This window comes from Chiloscyllium punctatum, chromosome 44, assembly GCF_047496795.1.
Source record: "Chiloscyllium punctatum isolate Juve2018m chromosome 44, sChiPun1.3, whole genome shotgun sequence".
In the NCBI taxonomy this organism is placed as follows: domain Eukaryota; kingdom Metazoa; phylum Chordata; class Chondrichthyes; order Orectolobiformes; family Hemiscylliidae; genus Chiloscyllium; species Chiloscyllium punctatum.
The window spans coordinates 34,675,871-34,697,941 of record NC_092782.1 but is presented as its reverse complement, the minus strand read 5'-3'; the positions used below and the strand labels follow the sequence as shown (position 1 = coordinate 34,697,941).

Sequence of the window (22,071 nt, the reverse complement as noted above, 5' to 3'; positions counted from 1 at the left end):
AGGCTACATTTCTTCACATGAGCTTAAATCTTTGTCATGTTGAATACTTGTAAAATAAAAAGGGCATCACACCCCAAACCATAATGGATCCATTGCCCAATCAATTTTGGATTTGTTTGGATCAGAGAAACTCTTGTTTATGAAATCAACTAAGTGCAGACTTGCGCACAAAGTGTGGCTTAATCGTCATAAAATAGATTTTAATTAGTATATGCACTGAACAGAACTTAATTGTAACCAATTTGTCTTTGTTTCACTTAAATGAACAAAAATAGATTCAACAAAGAATCTTTAAAATTTGCATTCTTTAGGTAAGCACCATTTCAAACTTCTTAAGGAAATCAGACCAGTTCCAAATTTTTCCTAGAGTTGGATTTAACACTCCTCTGCTCTAGTGTGAAGGCAAGGGCAATGTTAAATCCAGTAGGATGTCTGCCCACTGCCCACCTATCTGTCAACTGTCATAGTTATCAATTGTGTTCTGCAGCCAGCCTACCAGTGTGCCAATGTTGGTTCTTAAATGAGAAAGTAATGCACGTTTGGATGCTTTCTCTGCCAGTGTTGGCATTTAACCACTTCATATGCAGGTTCCCATGTCCTTTCAGGTGTAGACATCATGGGTTTCAAAGGTGTTGTCGAAGGAGCCTTGGTGCGTTGCTACAGTGCATCATGTAGATGCTACTCACTGCTGTCACAATGTCGGGTGATGGAAAGAATGATGTTTAATGTTGTGGTTGTAGTGTTAACTGAGAGAGCTGTTTTTTCCTGGATCAAATGGGATTCTTGAGTGTTGTTGGAACTACACTCATCCAGGCCATTCCTCACTATACCTGGCAGACCAATGGACAACTTCAGAGAGACAGGATGTGAGTTACTCACTACACAATTCAGATCTCCTGACTTGCTTTTGTAACCACAGTAATTATATGTCTGATTGGTCATACCATTGAATGTCATGAGGTGATAGTTGCCATCCCCTTACTGTAGCACTATAGAAGTGCAGTTGCTCAAGAAAAAGAGCAGAAAAGTACCTTAAAAAATATTATCACTTCCACTCCTGCATCTGTCATATAATTTTACCAAAACAGGTTCAGTTTATACCCACCTTGGAGCTATCATTGACAAATCTAAATCAAATGAAGGAGAGTTGAGAATAATTTGTATTCAAACCAGAAGACATGATCTGATTTCTGTATCTTTTTATTTTTGAGAAAGTACTGATGTTCGCAACTGTTAGCCACAATTGTTCTTATTTGATCACTAAGTTATATCTGTGAGATTATACAACAAAATTCAAACATTAAAGCAAAACACTGCAGATACTAGATATTAAAAAAAACACAAATAAGATGTGTAAAAACACAGTTAACGTTTCAGGTTGATGACCTATATTCAGAACTTTTGATGAAAAGCCACTAAGCTGAACCATTAACGTTTATTTCTTCATAGATGTTGCCCTACCTGCTGAGTATTGTAGCATTTCCTCTCTTGTTTATCAAGTGTTTTGATTTATTGTAAAATAAGTTAAATTGCACATTTTTAATCATGAGTAAGTTTACAATGTTTATTTGTAACAGTTTTTAATCTGCTTAGGTAGCAAGAATTAGATAAAAAGTTGTGACATATTGAAAGATGTAAGTTTACTGTTTATCTTAGTGTCACGCTAGTTGTAATAACAAACTTACACTGATTGAACTTTTAACTGACTGACTTTGAATGAATATGGTACCTCTTTCCAAGTTTTCCAGTGTACTCCAGACAACCAGCCAATGTTATTATCTTTTGAATGCCAGTCCCCATTTAAATCTGCCATTCCACATTGACTGAACCACCATCCACTACCAAACATAGCACTGCAACTTTCAATTGCAGTGTCACCAAAGATGCAGGGTTTGCAATCATCATTATCCTGGTCATAAGTACTGAACATATGACCATTTTGGTCATCTTCTGGGGGTCCTGGTCCTCTGAAAGCATCACCTGAGCCCAAAAACAAGTGATATTGCTGTCAACCTTTATGCAGTCATTGACATCTCCACTCCTGTAGTGTAATAATGACTATCACAAGGATTACATTTAAAACAAATAAAATTATTGGATATTTAAAATTGTTTTTGTAGCAAGAATGAAGCATAACCACTTGGAATCTGTGGGTTCTTCTTAAAAACCCAACTTGATTCCAGAACAGTGCACTAGTTTACATTATTTATCTTGTAGAAATATAAAGCATATTTTTCCTTTGTAATTTTGTAAGAAATTTGGCTAGCCAGCATTCCAAGAATTGATGCCTTATAAAAAGAATAGTTAAGAACTTTATGATATTACCAATATTTCAACTGAATAGATAGCACTCTGGAATTGGCCTTTTCAAATAGTTGCAACTAATACATTTGTGCCAATGTCATCATTTCCTCAGGATATCCCATAGCACTTCAAAACCCATTTAGGAACTTGTAATGTCACTTGTTGCTTGAAAATCATGGTGCTATCATGGTGAAATATTTTGATGTTTACTGATGGGAAATGATGACTGGGTCTGCAGCTCTGAATTTTACCATGTGATTTGCTATAGTTCATGCTCAAGGTTGCACCTCAAATAGGCCTTTGAGGTAAAAGGGAGTATCAGCATAGATCGAGTGCTTAATTTCTAAACTGGGATATGAATCCACAATATTCTATGACAAAGCAAATATGTTTCTACCTGCATTTCCTGAGTAATTTCCCAGATGAAGTCTGTAAAATTCTGTTTCACTGTCAATCCAGAATTCAGAATATTCTGCATGTGCACTGTTGTCTTCAAAGTCTTTTAATTCTACACGAAGTTTAAATTTCTTATTTGCCTGGTTAGTCAGTAAGTAAATGTTTTCCAATCCCAGCCAATGTTCACCTTTATAAATGAAGAAACTCCAAAACGTTACACAGAAAACATTTTTAATGCATTTTTATAATGGGTTTTTGACATTTCATAGAAATGATGGGGAGTTCTGCGAGTTATGAAATGATATGCAAAGGAAATGAGAGGTTTTTTTTCTGATCTAGTCTCTAGTGAAACTATTTCAGACCCTATAAGATTTTTATTTCTAATGATTGCAAAATCAGCAAAACTTACCTCTAATTGGTTCACATCTGGCTATTGTTGCAGTTATATTAATTTGACCTTTTTCATAGTTGCATCAACAGTGGTGTGCAGAAAGTCATCTGCCTTGTGCAGAAGTGATTTTGTGATGTTTTAAAGATTTGTGCAAAACCAAGTTTATCTTGTACATTAGTAGCCTATAAGTCTTCCTCTTGGAAATATGTAGGACTGGAAGCAAAGACAAGCTATGTGTGTAGAGTAGGATAAGGTGCAAGAGTTGGAAAAGGCTCTTAGCTGGAGGACATGTTCTAACTTGTAAGTTTGTCATGTGGCATGAGTATTTGAGTTTGATGGTAGGTGACATCTCACTAAAATGTTGTTCAATCCCCCTTGGGTAGCAACTCCTTGCATGTCCTTCAACTTCTTTCCCAAGATCGTTGCAGTTTAAGACCCTATGTTGGTGACCTTTGTTGTTCATAAAATATTTAACCAAAATCTACCCCTTCCCCTCCCATGAGAATTGGTAGGGGCTGTACAGTTAGTAAAAGCTATGGAGATTTGAGAAGGAGAATGTCATGGAAAGATCCATACACAAGGATGACAATGAAATATCAGGTGATAGGTAGCAAAACTCAGATGAGCTGAAAGTGCTAGCAGGTAATAGAAAGACAGTCATGTGACCATTAGAACAGTGAACCTGAGAAGTAGTAACTATTCCAGAAGTTGAGAATACTTACAGCTAGGATGTCCAAATCCTTTCTTGTACTCAGCCCAACCTTTTTGAAAATTCAGGGAATCTAAACCATTTCTAATCTGGAATATGGTCCAACCTCCATCCTTCATGTCACAAAATACCTATAACATATTACAACAATATAAATTCTCCAATATTTATTACCTTCAGTGTCTCTTCAAAATAGAATCTGTATATAAACCAGATTTAAGCATCATTAACTCATAGACATAAATGAGATGATAAGCCCGGAATGCTTATTGATGAATAATTAAGATAAAATACATGTATGATATCTTTGAATACTTTGACAAGAATTTGCAGTGTTAAAATCAGTTGCTCAGCAGTTTTCTGTTGTATTTAAATCAAAAACAAACAACATTAATAATCGCTTCAGATACCACAGTTTCTTTTTACCGGCATGACCGCTTACAGTCCTATTACAAAATCCAAGGACCTCATTACTTCAGTTGTTTTTGATATTTTCTCATCATAAATGTTATTAAGTGCCTCTAGAGTGGGTGGGACTTTAATTTGGGTTTCTTTGCTCAGAGGTAAAGACACTTCAATCACCACAACAGCCATTCACTTCAATTGTTGTATTGCATAACTTTTAATAGCCGTGACATAAGACTTATGCGATTCGTAAAATATAAAGCAAGGATGCTATGTTGTAATATAATGTTTAATGCTACAAAACAAAATTAAGAGAGACTTTTATGGTTTAACTAGCTTTGACACCTAAAAACATTTCAAATCAACAATGCCATTAACAAAACCTACATAATGTTTTCAGTTTGTTTCAGATCATGTCATTATCAAAGCAACATTTTTAAATAAACCATTCCACTTGGAGGAAAAAAAATTGTATAACTTGATATCCCAGACAACTCTGCAGAATGTAGATATCTGGAAACCTGCTCCATTGTGGGTGTTAGCTCTATGATTGGGAGGTCTGTCAATTAAATTTACTTCCCTTCTAAACTTAGCATTTTAATTTACATTAGGGTGAGTAGACAGCTTTCAATTTATCTGTCAAATAGCTTTAATGATAGAAACAAATTCATGATCTCATTTATGATCTAGTTGATCCAGGGTGAATAGTTTCCATTTTACAATTTTATTCCAAGTCAATCTGCATTTTGTTCTGATTTTGGTAAATCTGGTTTGAACTGTATAAATAATTAGCCTGAAAAAAAAGGAACAGTTTTCAGATACACGAGGAAACAATGACATGCATCACTATTGCCAGATCACTATCTTAAACATTAATATCTAAATTAAATCACATTGATAACAATTATTAAATACCTTAAATGGCTTGGATGTTCTTACTGGCTGAATCATATATACACCATTTGAAGCTTTGGGAACTAGTTCCTTGATATGTGTACAATCAATTCCTTCAAAATAAGATTTGGAGATTTTCAAAGTTCAACTATTGTGATCAGGTCTGTGAAGAATAGTTTCAATAGAAAATTTACTATGCTAAATTTGATACAGATTATGGTCGAGCACCATACAAGTTATGGTAAAGAAAAATGTCATTGTACACCATATATAAATTACAAGATAAGTCTTCAGTTTTAAAGAAAAACTTCTTTTTAAGATGCAATGTTACATCAGTGTTTTCAGCAGAGTTTGTACTTACAACATAGTCATAGCAGTTAACAGCACAGAGGAAGACCCATTGAAGCAGTGCCAGTCAAAAACAACCACCTTTGTATTATAAGTCCATTTCCCAGCACAGGGGGCTAATTGGCCCATAACCCTAAATGCCCTGGCATCAAGGGAAACAGATCTTTAAAAAGCAACAAAGTAGAGATGTGAAATGTTTTATTCTCTAATTTCTTTTCCTCTGTCCCTAAATGTTGTGCCTTTTGCATCATTCCACAAATATCATCTCTCTTGTCTTTTGCCAACAATTGGCAATTCTTCACCTAATGAGGTTATATGAATGAATTGCCCAAGAACAGTGCATTGCAGCTGGTCTTATCTGCATTTGATGGGGACATTTTCCGTCCAGCCAGGGTGCTCAGGTGCATTGTTCTACACTGGCAACAGCTAGGATCAGATAATTCAGCACTGACACCAGAGCAATCCTTTGTCTCTCCAGTTAATGTTCCAGCATTACATCGTGTTACCCACATGTACTCACATATATACAATGTACTCCAATAGTTTGATAAAAGATTACAACAATGTATCAAAATAAGCTTTCCTAATCACTATTCAACTGTTTATGGATTTATTTTACAAAAACAGGAAAGGTGTTGCACGCATTTCACAGTTTAGATTACTTACAGGGCGAAAACAGGCCCTTTGGCACAACAAGTCCACACCAACCCTCCAAAGGGCAACCCACACAGACCCATTCCCCTACATTTACCCCTTCACCTAACACTATGGGCAATTTAGCATAGCCAATTCACCTCATCTACACATCTTTGGACTGTGGGAGGAAACTGGAGCAAACCCAAACAGACACAGGGAGAATGTGCAAACTCCACAGACAGTTGCCCAAGGTGGTAATTGAACCCAGATCTCTGGTACTGTGAGGCACAGGTGTAACCACTGCCACCCTAAAGTTCATTCAAGTAGTACATGTTTTTAAAATGTTAATCTATTTTTAGAATCAACCCATTCAGAGATGTTATTACATATCCCTGGTTAGTAGTAAAAGTTGATTTAAATGTAAGAAATAGGAACAGGTGTTGGCCATTCAGCCCATTGAACCTGCTCCACCATTCAATAAGGTCATGGCTGATATGAGTATAACCTGAGCTCCATTTTCCATCCCATGTGCCATAACCATTCGCTCCTTTGTTGATCAAAAATCTATCCAACTTAGCATTGAATATATTTAATTACCCAGCCTCCACATCTCAATGTGGAAGAGCATTCCAAATGCTAACAATCCTCCTTCTCATCTCTGTCAAAATGAGTAATCACTTATTTTGAAACTCCACCCTCTAGCTGGCAATTCTACCATGGGAGGAAACAGCCTCCTCGCATCTTACCTGTCAACCCCTTTCAGAATCTTATGTTTGAAGACCAGCACTCATTCTTCTTAACTCCAATGTGTATAGGTTCAACTTGTTCAACCTCTCCTTGTAAGATAACCCTTTCATTCCCAGGAATCAGCCCAGTGAACCATCTCTAATCTGTTTCCAATGTAAGTATATTCTCTCCTTAAGAAAGAAGACAGACTGTGCACAATACACCAGATGTAGTTTCACTAACGCTCTGAACCATTGTAACATGACTTCCTTGCTTTCATACTCTAGTACTCATTGCAGGAAAGGCCAATATTTCATTTGCCTTGTTAATTTCTTGCTTTACTTGGGAGCTAACTTTTTTTTTTGATTTGTGTACAAGCATTCTTCCAGCTAAAGTAGACAACATCACATTTTTACATATTATACTCCATTTGCCAAATGTCTATCACTCACATAACCTATCTTTATATCTCTATTCAGACTGTTTGCATCCTCCTCACATATTGCTTTCTGGCTTATCTTGGTATCATCAGCAAACTTTGCTCCATGAGAATTTGTTCCTGCATGCAAATCACAGATTAGTAATAGTTGTTGTCACAACATTGATTCCTATGGTACTTGGCAAGTTATAGTTTGTCAACCTTAAAATTACTAATTTGTCCCAATTTCCATTTTTTCTTAAATCCTTTATCCATGCTAATATAACTTGTCTTGTACAGTGACTTTTTAAGTGACACCTTATTTAAAGCATTTTAAAAATCCAAATACACAGTCTGTTGCTTCAGTAGTGAGTAGGAAAATGGAAAATCCAATTTGGGAAGTAAGAGTTAGTGTGAGGTCAGACAATGAATGGCATGATACTGATAATTGTAGAAAAACTTTGAAGTGAATGTCTACAGATCTCAAAAGGGAGAAGGATAGGTAGATGAGAATAAGACAAGATTGAGTTACTTTATTAGTACAGCATAGAATATAAGAATGGAAATGTTATGATAGAGCTGTATAAAACACTTAGTAGCTGAAGGTAAATTACTTCATACAGTGCTGGTCACTAATGCAGGACAGATGTGATTGCACTGGCAAGGGTACAGAGGAGATTAATGAGGAAAGGTTAATGGAGTCCGACCCTTCTGCCCTTTCCTACCTCAACAGCAAATAGGGCTCCCCTTATCCACATCCAGAAGATCACCAGCCGCCATTTCTGCCATCTCCAGTGAGATTCCCTCCCCCTTCCCCTTCCCTTCCCTTGTGTGCCTTCCACAGGGACCATTCCCTCCGGGACTACTTTGTTCACTCTTCCTGCACTCTGAACACCCCCCACAGCCCCATGGCACCTTACCCTGAAACCGCTGAAGGTGGAACATCTGCCCATTTACCTCCTCCCTCTTCAGTATCTAAAGGTCCAAACATACCTTTCAGGTGAAGCAGCACTTTACCTGCATTTTTCACAATCTAGTCTAGTGCATTCGCTGCCCACAATGTGGCCTCTTCTACATTGGGGAAATTAAGTGCAGATCGTGTGACCGCTTTGTAGAACATCTACGCTCTGCCTGCAAAAAAGACCCTGAGCTTCCAGTTGCCTGCCACTTTAACACACCACCCTGTTCCCTGGCCAACATCTCTGTCTCAGGCTTGCTGCAGTGTTCCACCAAAGCTGTGCAGAAGCTGCAAGAACAACATCTCATTTTCTGTTTGGGCACCCTGCAGCCCTCCAGACTCAATATCGAGTTCAATAATTTTAGGGCCTGAACTCTCCAATGTCCTAGCCCCCTCCACCACACAACTGCAGGCCTTGTTATCACATAGTCTGCCATTACACACTGCCTACTCTTAGCCACTAACAGTCTCCATTAACAGCCAATCGTCCTCCTACCCACATCATTATCCACTCGGTCCAACTGTTCTATCTCTACGGCTCTATCCCCCACCTATTGTTTACTTCTTACCCCCTCCCCTCACCCTACCTTTTGCATATAAACTGACATTTTCCTAGCTACGATCAGTTCTGAGGGAGGGTCAGGGGATCTGAAATGTTAACTCTAATTTCTCTTCACAGATGCTGACAGAAATGCTGAGTTTTTCCAGCAACTTCTGTTTTTGTTTGAGATTAATGAGGATGTTGCTAGGAAGGGAGGATTTTAGCTATGAGAAAAGATTGCACAAGTTGGATTTGTTTGCTTTGGAACAGGGGAGGTTTGAAAGGAGATTTAACTGAGATGTACAAAATGATGAAGTGCCTGGATACAGTGGATGGAAAGTTCAGTTTCCCTCAGTAGAGAGAAGAATGACCAGAACATAAGGTTAAAGGCAGTTGAAAATGTGTTGCTGGAAAGGCGCAGAAGGTCAGGCAGCATCCAAGGGGCAGGAGAATCGACGTTTCAGGCATGAGCCCTTCTTCAGGAATGAGGAAAGTGTGTCCAGCAGGCTCAGATAAAAGGTAGGGAGGAGGAACTTGGGAGAGGAGCGTTGGAAATGTGATAGGTGGAAGGAGGTCAAGGTGAGGGTGATAGACCGGAGTGGGGATGGGCGCGGAGAGGTCAGGAAGAAGATTGCAGGTTAGGAAGGTGGTGCTGAGTTCAAGGGATTTGACTGAGACAAGGTGGGGGGAGGGGAAATGAGGAAACTGGAGAATTTCCGAGTTCACGGTGGCACAGTGGTTATCACTGCTGCCTCACAGCGCCAGAGACGCGGGTTCAATTCCCACCTCAGGTGACTGTCTGTGTGGAGTTTGCACATTCTCCCCATGTCTGCGTGGGTTTCCTCCAGGTGCTCTGGTTTCCTCCTACAGTCCAAAAATGTGCAGGTTAGGTGAATTGGCCATGCTAAATTGCCCATAGTGTTAAGTGAAGGGGTAAATATAGGGGAATGGGTCTGGGTGGGTTGCGCTTCAGCGGGTCGGTGTGGACTTGTTGGGCCGAAGGGCCTGTTTCCACACTGTAAGTAATCTAATCTAATCTAATCTTTTATCCCTTGTGGTTGGAGGAAGATGAGGCGCTCTTCCTCCAACCGTCTTGTTGCTATGGTCTGGCGATGGAGGAGTCCAAGGACCTGCATGTCCTTGGTGAAGTGGGAGGGGGAGTTGAAGTGTTGAGCCACGGGGTGGTTGGGTTGGTTGGTCCGGGTGTCCCAGAGGTGTTCTCTGAAACGTTCCGCAAGTAGGCGGCCTGTCTCCCCAATATAGAGGAGGCCACATAGGGTGAAGTGGATGCAGTAAATCATGTGTGTGGAGGTGCAGGTGAATTTGTGGCAGATATGGAAGGATCCCTTGGGGTCTTGGAGGGAAGTAAGGGGGGAGGTGTGGGTGCAAGTTTTGCATTTCCTGCGGTTGCAGGGGAAGGTGCCAGGAGTGGAGGTTGGGTTGGTGGGGGGTGTGAACCTGACGAGGGAGTCACGGAGGGAGTAGTCTTTTCTGAATGCTGATAGGGGAGGGGAGGGAAATATATGCCCGTTTGGTGGGGTCCGTTTGGAGGTGGCGGAAATGACGACGGATGATACGATGTATATGGAGGTTGGTGGGGTGGTAGGTGAGAACCAGTGTGGTTCTGTCCTGGTGGCGATTGGAGGGTGGGGGCTCAAGGCCAGAGGAGCGGGAAGTGGCGGAGATGCAGTGGAGGGCATCATCGATCACGTCTGGGGGGAAATTGCAGTCTTTGAAGAAGGAGGCCATCTGGGTTGTACGGTATTGGAACTGGTCCTCCTGGGAGCAGATGCGGCGGAGACGAAGTAATTGGGAATATGTGATGGCATTTTTACAGGGGGCTGGGTGGGAGGAGGTGTAGTCTAGGAAGCTGTGGGAGTCGGTCGGTTTATAGTAAATGTCCGTGTTGATTCGGTCGCCCAAGATAGAAATGGAAAGGTCTAGGAAGGGAACGGAGGAGTCTGAGACGGTCCAGGTGAATTTAAGGTAGCGGTGGAAGGTGTTTGTAAAGTGGATGAACTGTTCAACCTTCTTGTGGGAGCATGAGGCAGCGCCGATACAGTCATCGATGTAGCAGAGGAAAAGGTGGGGATGTGGTGCCAGTGTAGCTGCGGAAGATGGACTGTTCCACATATCCGACGAAGAGGCAGGCATAGCTGGGGCCCATGCGGGTGCCCATGGCTACTCCTTTGATTTGGAGGAAGTGGGAGGATTGGAAAGAGAAGTTGTTCAGAGTGAGGACCAGTTCAGTCAATCGAAGGAGGGTGTCAGTGGAAGGGTACTGGTTATACGGCGGGAAACGAAGAAGCGGAGGGCTTTGAGTCCTTCGTGATGGGGGATGGAGGTGTACAGGGACTGGATGTCCATGGTGAAGATAAGGCGTTGGGGACCAGGGAAGCGAAAATCGTGGAGGAGGTGGAGGGCGTGGGAGGTGTCCCGAACGTAGGTGGGGTGTTCTTGGACTAAGGGGGACAGGACCGTGTCGAGGTATGCAGAGATGGGTTCGGTGGGGCTGGAGCAGGCTGAGACAATGGGTTGGCCGAGGCAGTCAGGTTTGTAAATTTTGGGCAGGAGGTAGAAACGGGCGGTGCGGGGTTGTGGGGCTATGGGGTTGTGGGGCTATGAGGTTGGAGGCGGTGGATGGGAGATCCCCTGAGGTGATGAGGTTATGGATGGTCTGGGAGATGATGGTTTGGTGGTGGGAGGTAGGTTCATGGTCCATGGCCCCCTTGCCGCATCTGCTCCCGGGAGGACCAATTCCAATAGCGTACAACCCAGATGGCCTCCTTCTTCAAAGACTGCAATTTCCCCCCAGACGTGATCGACAATGCCCTCCACCACATCTCCTCCACTTCCCACTCCTCTGCCCTTGAGCCCCGCCCCTCCAATCGCCACCAGGACAGAACCTCACTGGTCCTCACCTACCACCCCACCAACTTCGATATACATCGTATCATCCGTCGTCATTTCCGCCACCTCCAAACGGACCCCACCACCAGGGATATATTTCCCTCCCCTCCCCTATCAGCATTCAGAAAAGACCACTCCCTCCGTGACTCTCTCGTCTGGTCCACACCCCCCACTAACCAAACTTCCATTCCTGGCACCTTCCCCTGCAACCGCAAGAAATGCAAAACTTGCACCCACACCTCCCCCCTTACTTCCCTCCAAGGCCCCAAGGGATCCTTCCATTTCCGCCACAAGTTCACCTGCACTTCCACACACATCATTTACTGCATCCGCTTCACCAGATGTGGCCTCCTCTCTATTGGGGAGACAGGCCGCCTACTTGCGGAATGTTTCAGAGAACACCTCTGGGACACCCGGACCAACCAACCCAATCACCCTGTGGCTCAACACTTCAACTCCCCCTCCCACTCCACCAAGGACATGCAGGTCCTTGGACTCCTCCATCGCCAGACATAGCAACACGACGGTTGGAGGAAGAGCGCCTCATCTTCCGCCTAGGAACACTCCAACCGCATGGGATGAACTTGGATTTCTCCATTTTCCTCATTTCCCCTCCCCCCACCTTGTCTCAGTCAAATCCCTCGAACTCAGCACCGCCTTCCTAACCTGCAATCTTCTTCCTGACCTCTCCGCCCCCACCCCCACTCCGGCCTATCACCGTCACCTTGACCTCCTTCCACCTATCACATTTCCAACGCTCCTCCCCCAAGTCCCTCCTCCCTACCTTTTATCTTAGCCTGCTGGGCGCACTTTCCTCATTCCTGAAGAAGGGCTCATGCCCGAAACGTCGATTCTCCTGCCCCTTGGCTGCTGCCTGACCTGCTGTGCCTTTCCAGCAACACATTTTCAGCTCTGATCTCTAGCATCTGCAGTCCTCACTTTCCCTTTAAAGGCAGTTGAGACCATTTTCATCCAGATGGTATGGGTGACTGGAAGTCACTGCATGAAAGAATGGTAGTGACATTTTTTAAATGTTGGATATGCACTTGAAGTGCTATAACCTATCGTCTCACTGACCAAGAAGTGGATTAAGTTGGAAAGCTCTCTTTTGACAATGGGATGAATGGCTTCCTTCTATGTCATTATTTTCTAAAAACATAATAAGAGATAAGATTTATGAGCATTATAATTAAATACTAATAATTTTTCTATCATTAATTAGGAGGAATTTCTTTACAATCTCCTGTATTCTACTCACCATCCAAAATCATGATGCTCATTTTGGCCACAACACAAAAAAGAAACGTTGACTGAACACAATTACTGAGACATTCAGTCTTTCAATCAGAAACAGGAAGGACTTCCACAAGGACTCTCCAACAAATGTAACAAAGTCTGAAGCAATACCATTCTCCCTGTGGAAATTTATGAGAAAAATACTCATGGCCATTTTCCGTTCAGCTTTCTATCGAATTGTTCCAAGGTCAGAGAGTGTAAAATGCAAAGAAACACAGTCTGAGCTTAAAAAGTGTAAGATGTTAAAGCAATTGAGATATGGCACACAGCTGTTAATCATGTATTTTTACTGTAAGTCCACATACGTGAGAACTTACCAATAAAAATTGGTAATGAAACCTGTTATTATAGTTTATTGCTCTCTTTGTTTTTATGTATAGATTTATTAACCAGAAAAGCAAAGAAATATTGTTAGAAAAAGTTCTGAGCAGGTAGGTAGCTAGATGATAATTTGTTTCTTCTGCTTTTAACTGCAAAAATTTCTTTAAACAAAACCTGTAGAGATCAGGAAGATTAAGATTTTGTTTATATAATGTGTTTTTAACTATCTCTAAAACAAATGAGTTTTCAGTATGAGAAATTTTGCTTAAATACCTTCCACCTTGCATTCATCACTTTTGCAATCTTTTGGAGTTTGATGTTCCTAAAAGAAAATGAAATTGTTTAAAAAGAAGTCTGACATAGACACAAGTGTTTATCCTACTGTATTGAAAACTAACATTGCAGTATTTAGGTAATCTGCATGTTTCTCATAATCAGATTAGCTGAACTACAACAGAATAGGATAAAACATTAAGTAGGCACATTGTTGTGTGTGTTCAGAGAAAATGTCCAAAGCTAAAATGTTTAAACTGTCTTTTTTGGATAGTAACATTGCCTGTTTTGTTCTTCCAGGATTTGGCTGTTATTTATTTTCTAGCTAATTTCATGCAGAAGCAATGTTGCCGCCCTTTGTGACAGAACTTTAATCGGACACTTACAATAGATGCACAGTACTCAACCATGAAATATCAAAATAGGTCTTAATTTTGAAGGGAAATGCATTGATCCTTCAATTAATATGGGTTTGAAGGGAATTTGATTATATTCTTTACTTGAACATTAGTGCAACAACTGTCAATGGAGAGTTTTGAAGCAAGGATATTTAGGACTGAGTTTTGGCTCTACCACTTGGGTGTTGTTGACAGCATAGGAGGAGCAAAAAAAACTTGGAGAACCTGAAAGGGAAGATTACACAAGAAGAAAGTACTCTAGGTGCTGACATTTTCAGAACCCACGGTTCCCCATGTATGATCGTCCATGTGAGACGCTTTCTAGGCCTTAGCATGCTGACATTAGTGCTCAGGCAAAGTAACTGAAAAATGCTTAGGTGACTCTTGTGTGAAGGTACAAATCTGATTAAAGCACAAGCAATTACTGTGATGCTACTTAACTCACAATGTTGAAGCAAATTGCCTTCCTACATCTCTCTGTTGTATAAGGTTCTGAAAAAGTTATTTAAGGGTGCACTAAACTTCACCAAATCTGATTATAACATACTGACTTAAGTGAGGAAAATACAGAAAACACTTCAGGATATTGAAGAGGACAGACCTGTTGTGCTATGTTTCCCAACAGTCTTTCCCAATGCTTATCCCACTAAGGTAACCTGTATCTAATTGCTATCTTGCAGTAAACTACATCTTGTTGAAGATAAGAGCTTCTTCTCATCAGATTACCCAGTGATTTTCCTCTGACAATTTAAATCAAGTAAGCCCTGTAGACCTGGTCAGAGAAAGAGATTGTTGGCACCTATTTACCTAACTGGCTACAGATGGCATCACATGCTCATACAGCACTCTAATGATGTGGCATTGGTATGGAATGGCTGTGTCTGTGAAATTTAAGAGCTGGATTTTCATTCAGTTCATTAAATAGGACTCCAAGTTTTTAACCATTGGACTTTGTGAAACATTCAAGTTGCTGCTCATCATTATTAGTTCAAGCTTTAAAAGATAATAAACTTTTCTGGTCATCTTTTTTGTTTCCCTTACTCTCTAATATGATCACTAGCCCAGGACTTGATCATTGTATCATAGGCCAAGGTAAAGTTGCCGGAGTCCTACTGGACCATAGGGTTGCTCTCTGCTGGTGGTTTAACCTGAGGATTACATAGACACATAGAAAACTGCTGAATAGAGACATTCACGCTCTTCTCACTGGACACTGACTTCTCCACCTCCTGATGCTGCCTGGCTTGCTGTGTTCTTCCAGCCTCCTGCGTGTCTACCTTGGATTCCATCATCTGCAGTTTCTTTTTTGTCTCTGTCCAAAAGACTGCAGTCATATCCATATTAAGGGCTTGCATTTACTTTACTTTATGTTGGCAAAGGTTTCATGAATCATATTTAAGTGTACACCCAGCAGAATTCTGCAAACTCTGACTGAATTTATCCTTTTGTTGCTTTTGTGTCTTCTGAAATGAAAATTGGGAATGTTCCATAGGTAAAGAAGCTTTAAATGCAGATGAGACTTTTAATACATACTTAATTTTATATTATTTATGGGGATTTTATTTGTTCTAAACAGTGGTTAGCATTGCTGCCCCACAGCGCCAGGAAGCCAGCTTCAATTCCTGCCTTGGGCAACTGTCTGTGTGGAGTTTGCACGTTTCTCCCTGTGTCTGCATGGGTTTCCTCCGGGTGCTCTGGTTTCCTCCCACAGTCCAAAGATGTGCAGGTTAGGTGAATTGGCCATTCTAAATTGCCCGTAGTATTAGGTGAATTAGTCAGGGGGTGAATGTAGAGGAATGGGTCTGGGTGGGTTGCTCTTCGGAGGGTCGGTGTGGACTTGTTGGGCCAAAGGGCCTGTTTCCACACTGTAGGGAATCTAATCATCTAATCTAATCAAACTTTGGAATGCAGGCTTGGTGATAAACCTAGCTAAAAGTGAATTTGCCAAAGCCCAAGTCACCTTCCTGGGCCATGTTATTAGACATGGACAAATGGCCCCACATATTGCAAAAACAAAACTAATTGGGGAATTTTTCACATCGTCAATGAAAAAGGCAATACTATGGTTCCTGGGATTGAGTGGATTTTACCAAAAGTTTGTGCTGAACTTTAGCAGTGTGGCTGCTCCACTTATCATATTGTTACAAAATGGCAAGAAGTTTCAGTGGACAGCAAACTGTTAAAAGATATTTGACATCCTAAAAACTGTGTTAACCACTGCCCCAGTATTAACCACCCTGGATTACATGAAGCTTTCAAGGTGGTTATCGATGAGAGTGATGTGGGTGTTGGTGCGGTGCTCCTGCAGGAGGATGACAAAGGAATAGAAAGACCCATCAAGTATTTCTCTCGGAAGTTGAACATTCATCAACAGAAATACTCAATGGTTGAGAGAGAAATTTAAATTTGGTGTTGGCAATATAACATTTCAGTGTTTATATTACAAACAATGCATCTGAGACAATCGAATACACTGATCATAACCCATTGACATTTGTGGAAAAATTTAAGGACAGAAATGCCAGACTGTTGTTGCAGCCATTCAATTTGACAATTGTGCATGTGGCAGGTCGCGAAAATGTGATTACCGATGGGTTATCGAGGATCAAATGAGATACAGGAGAGTTTGGTGGTGAGTATGCCACAGCCTGAATTTGCATGTGGTTGTGCATTTTAGTTTGTTTACAGTTAGTACAGAGTATATGTGTGACCTACTAACTGGGTTTTTGAAGGGTTTTAAAAATTAAGCCATCTTTTGATATTGATGGTTCAGTTTTTTTTAGAGAGGGAAGGTGTCACAAAGCTGGTCCCTTTTTTCTAAAAGATATTCCTTTTCTCAAGGATACTGTGTCCTTGATTTTTTTGAGAGGGATCATAAACTGTTTTTGGTGCTAATTAGGCTTGTTTGGTACAGAGATTAAAGGGTATTAAGAGGCTTTTGTGTTTACATGTAAAAAGATGAAACCTCAGCTAAAAGTGCTCATATTTTAGAAGTGACCTGTATAATGAAAGGGGAGTGGTCAGCTCTAGCTGAGCAGTTCAGTTTGGGCCAAAACAAGTTAGCTGTATGGAAACAAACTCTCTCTCTCTCCTTCAACCTTTATGTATCTGTTGCTTTTTTTTTACTGTGTTTTAGGGGGGTTTGCTTATTGGGACTGTTGTGTATATTTGGAACAGCATAATTAAGTCTAGTTTGGATAGACTGAGTTGTGTAGGAATTCTTTATTCTGTTCTTTGTGTTTCATTGTGTAATTTTGTGAATAAATTTTTGTCAGTTTTAAAAACGGGTAGTCAACCTCACTAACTTACTCCGGGTAATTTTCACTGTATATTTAGTGAAACAAATTGCAAAGTTATGGTCTGGTCTGCCTGCTTAAGAATGTTTTGTGTGGGCTGGCCTAGTCCATAACAATATTCAGTTCAGTAGCCATCAAGCAGATGCTGTGCCATTCTGTAACAGACTTTTTAAAAATAGAATCAGAATTTTGCAGTGGAAGAGGTTATCGACCCATCACGTCTGCACTAGCTCCCAAAACAGCTACCTTGTTAGTGCCATTTTCCAGACCTTCTCTGTAGCCCTGTAAATTATCTTGGACATTGCTTTACATTTTTCTGATATCCTACCCCATCCCTCAGTGCTTGCGTTAATGCACACAAGAAGCCAATTCCAATATTTGACCTATCTTTGCAAAGTTCTTAAAGATCAGATTAGTAAAAAGGAAAGGTGAAATCATATTGTCACTACAAAGCAACTATATAATTAATCTGACTGTAATATTTACTCTATCTAAATATATTACCCACATTTAGTAACTCTATTCCATAGTTTCACTAATACTCCAATTTTCTTCCAAATTTTATCAAATTATTTGGTTTAAAAATCACTGATCTACCAATAAACTATTCTAACTTTTATCAGTTTGATGTTATTTAAATAGAGTATTCACTTACCTAAAAAAGAACAATACTTCAAATGAATGAGTGCAATAAACTGCCAGAACACTTGGAATTCTTACCCTGGAGTAAACTGATTGGAAGTAAGGACTCAGGAATATTGCAATGTTTAGGAAGATGGCTTCTGGCTGCATCAACAGGTACATTGTTCTTTGTTGACACACAATAAGAAAACATAATTAGTTGTCAGATAGAGCAAAGTATTTGAGCACCACTTCAAAAATGCTTTGTTAGTTCAAAGCTAAGCACACCATTTCTGAATAGAAGCATACAAGCATGCAAAATGGTATTAGAGAAACAAAATTCCTAGTGGTTTTCTTCAAAGTTTAAAAATTTATTTCCTTCTTTGGCCAGGATCAACTGAATTAACTTCCTTACTTTCTAAGAGTAATGGAGATCTGTCTCAAAGCTTAAAATGTAACTTCTACTATGTCCAAAAGTAGTTTGGTAATGGGAAACTGACTCTTCAAAGGCTATTTAGTTGCATTGTTACAGAGAACATTATGTCTGCTCCAAGATAGAGACTTAACTCAATGGCAGCATAATGTTTTCTGAAACAGAAGATTTTACATTCAATTCCTATTCCAGAGATAGGAGCTTATAATTGTGGTTGGTGTTTCAGTGCAGTACTGAAAGAATGTCAGAGCTCCAGCAATTTGGCTGAACATTTTAAAGTGAGGTCTTTTATGTTCTCACAGGTGGTTGTAATATTATAAAGCTATGTCGTTTCTGGATGACCTTTGCAAACTTATTGGTACCTAGACAGAATGGGAAGCTAGCCTTGAGTAATACAGAGAGAGGGAAGAATTTCTCAACAGAACAAAAGAAAACGTGTTGCCAGCTGTTTTGCTATGAAGAAAGTTTAAATGTAGTCAGGGTAGAAGTTTGATTTCTGTGCTACAATAAATTTCACTAAAACTAATTTCCTTGTAAGTCAATTCTTAGAGTATATGTCACTCTTTTTTTTAACTACTTGTTGCATTCGTAGGTTCATTTAATTAGCTACTAATTACAAGAAGTCCAAACCCATTCCTTTCTGCTTTTGTAATTTATTTTTCAAAAAATCGTTAAAATCTACTAAATTAAAGCTACTAGTTAACTGACTCGATTATAGATACTTTTACTCAACCTGTTCAGGGATGTTGTGATACATCTCTACAGCAAGTAGGACTTGAACCCAGATCTCCTTGCCCAGAGCTAGGGAGACTATCACTGCACCACAAGAACTAATCAACTCAACCATATCCTTTAAAATTTCAGTCTATTTGTGAAACGAGATCTACCACTGTGTTGACTGCTCTTTAATCACTCTTGTAACTATAGTCTCAGTTAAAAATGTTAATAGCCTTCTCGCACTCAGTCCTAGAAATGGATATTTTAACCTAAAATTAATTAATCTAAGAGCCCCATGAGATAATCAGGTTCCACACAAAGTTTCCATGTCACATATAAATGAGCTGCCAGAGAAGTTTTAAAATGTTGGACTTGGAGAGAATTTCTGACTGTTACAAAAATACTTCGGCACCATTTTTGACATTTTTCAATTATCAGCAACTCTCTCTGGAGTTAAGGTTCTGCAAGCTTCGCACATACTTCTTCGACAAGATTACGGAGAACTAGCATGCAACTCAATATATGCTCCAGCTGACCAAGTTCCTTCGTAAAAATGGGATTAGTTAAATGAATAGGGAATCAATATTTTTCAGGAGCTTCATCTATTCACCCAAACATAAACCTACCAATTTAGAATTGTTACTATTTAAAGTGCTCATTTACTTCAAGAAAATCAAATCTGATTATGCATCAGTCAATATAATCCAACAAATTGTAAACCAAGAGACTGTCAGCAACATCACTGATAATGCATTTAAACTTGGTTTCATTTTATATTAGCCCTATAGTTTAAAGCTTAGAATTAAAAGATTACAAATAGACTGGCATTTTCTCTCCTGAGGTCAGAGGAGCTTGCTTTCTAGGTTGGGCCATACATTGTTTACTTTAGTTTTTAATTTATCCATAATCAACCACAATAATACTTTTAAGCTTTCCAAATCCAAAACACCAGTTTAATAGTCTTGACACAATAGATTTGAGAAAATAAGTTTTTGCTGTGGTCTTGGATAACTTGTAAGCAACCGGTACAAGTCTGTATCGCGAGATTATGGCATGTATATGCTTAATATTTTAAGCAGAATTTGGATAAAATCAAATAAAGGAAGCAAAAGAAAGATAGGGGCTAAGCTCAATTTACTAGTATGTTCATTCTTCTGCAGCAACATCTGATGTGATCTTTGTATGGGTTGCTTATCTGTTAATTTGACTCTTGATGAACCCTAATTATTTGATTTCATGTTTAAATTTCACTTGAAATGCTGACTGTCTCTGTCTATAATCTTCCAAAAGCATTTCAAACAGAACAAGTTGCAGTTTTATTTTTGTTAAATCCAAACTTACACCAAGCCGAATAGAATGGAAATTCCTTTAGTCTATTGGAAGATATAATACAAGATGCTTAGCAGACTCACTGTAAAGATGCATCAAGTATTATTCTGAAATTATATTTGCAGCCCTATGCTGTAAAATAGTCTGCGCAATAGCTGCTAGTCATGGGTTCTATATCCTGGTGACTTGGTCATTAGCATATCCCTCTCAAAGTAATATAACACTTTCTCATTCTTAAGTGATACAGAAATTACTAATTGAACATTTAATCTAAAGTCCACAAAGGTCACTACTATAGTTATGAAAATAGACAATGTTTATTTTCTGCATTGAAAACAATGAACATTAACATAGCTTGGTGTTTATTTGACCTTTCAATTCCATTTCAATCCATACAATTAAATGGGTGTATAAGATATACTGAGAACAACAAAATAAGTTGAAGCACTACAAACTCTAATAATTTACAAAATATATCGTGGATTCAGTGTTGTTGCAGACTCCCAAGAATATAATCAGAAATTTTTTCACTCACGCTTGGCTTGAAGAGAAAGCTCAAACCAGAAGATAATTTATTTGTTTTGCATCATCTCCAGCTTCACTCAAGCATAGAATTGGGAGACTCCAGTCTGTTGAAATTAACACTTGTAGAAGAATGAGAGGCTCCTACCCATCACAGGAGAATACAATTGTCTCTCTAATCATCGTGAAGCTGGAAACTGATACAATCGCTCTTGGTACATCTATGCCCAGCCTTTAAAATCTCAATGAAAGGAACATTGTGATTTCAAACCAACTGAGCGCAGCGGAGGGACATCAATCAAATCCCGAGTCCTACCTACTGCACTGAATGGTGGAGCACTCCACACGAAAGGACCAATTATACTGTTAAGCTTTATTCTTGACATCCATCCTGAATTCTGGTGATGTGTGTAACATGCTTCATGTTGTCCTAGTTATATTTTATTAGTCACATACAAAGAAGGTTCAGCCTTCTCCAGAACATAAAATGCTTTACATTATATACATGCATTGCATCAGGCAATATTACACAGGTTCTCAGAAATTATCCTACCATTCAATGTCATATCCCTGTCAAATATACTTCCAGACTGTTAAAACTTTATCTAAATAATTCCAAATTAATACTTTCAATCATTAACTCCATTACTTCTGACTCTTGCTTTGCTTATTGCAGTATATTCTAATTTTTAAAAATTCATTCACAGGATAAGGGCGTCACTGGCTAAGCCAGCATTTATTGCACATCCCTAGTTGTCCAGAGGGCAGTTAAGAGTTAACTACATTGCTGTGTGTCTGGAGTTTCATGTCGGAATGTTGGCAGTTTCTTTCCCTAAATCACTACAGTGAACCTGAGGAGATTTTCTGACAATCAACAATCGTTTCATGGCCATCATTAATCAAGACTGTTTTTATTGAATTCAAATTTCACCATCTGCTGTGATAGGATTCAAACAGAAGTCCCCAGAACATTACCTGAGTATCTGGATTAACAGTCCAGCAATAATATGTCACCGCTCTTTAAATCACAGAGTAAGTAAAATAACCTCATCTGGCAATGTGTATCAACATTTTTAACAAGTTGACTCAATTTGACTTTCAAATTTGTAGAAAGCAGAGAAGTTCTTCATAGAATGAAGCCTGAAAAAGTGCATGAATGTGGAAAGTACAGGAATTGAAATTCATAAACTCAAGTATGTGGAATAAATAGCGTGAGTTTCGATTATAGT

General features: G+C 39.6%; 1 protein-coding gene across 1 annotated transcript; it reads right to left on the bottom strand.

Moving 5' to 3' along the window:
• Window positions 1–1,184: 1,184 nt before the first annotated feature.
• Window positions 1,185–21,129, bottom strand: LOC140466864 (angiopoietin-related protein 5-like). Its single transcript, XM_072562606.1, has 7 exons — window positions 20,856–21,129; window positions 17,941–18,028; window positions 13,527–13,575; window positions 5,121–5,212; window positions 3,814–3,931; window positions 2,702–2,887; window positions 1,185–1,980 (listed from the first exon to the last, which is right to left on the bottom strand). The coding sequence occupies exons 2-7, from the start codon at window positions 18,022–18,024 to the stop codon at window positions 1,682–1,684; spliced, it is 828 nt and encodes a 275-aa protein (XP_072418707.1). The 5' UTR covers window positions 18,025–18,028; window positions 20,856–21,129; the 3' UTR covers window positions 1,185–1,681.
• Window positions 21,130–22,071: the final 942 nt, after the last annotated feature.

Excerpts from the sequence above, each read along its gene's own strand:
- LOC140466864 (XM_072562606.1), bottom strand. The coding sequence starts at position 18,024 with ATGTACCTGTTGATGCAGCCAGAAGCCATCTTCCTAAACATTGCAATA. Across the intron at positions 13,576-17,940 it reads TCCAATCAGTTTACTCCAGG|GAACATCAAACTCCAAAAGA; the intron begins GTAAGAATTCCA and ends ATTTTCTTTTAG. Across the intron at positions 2,888-3,813 it reads AGGATTTGGACATCCTAGCT|GTGAACATTGGCTGGGATTG; the intron begins GTAAGTATTCTC and ends TCATTTATAAAG.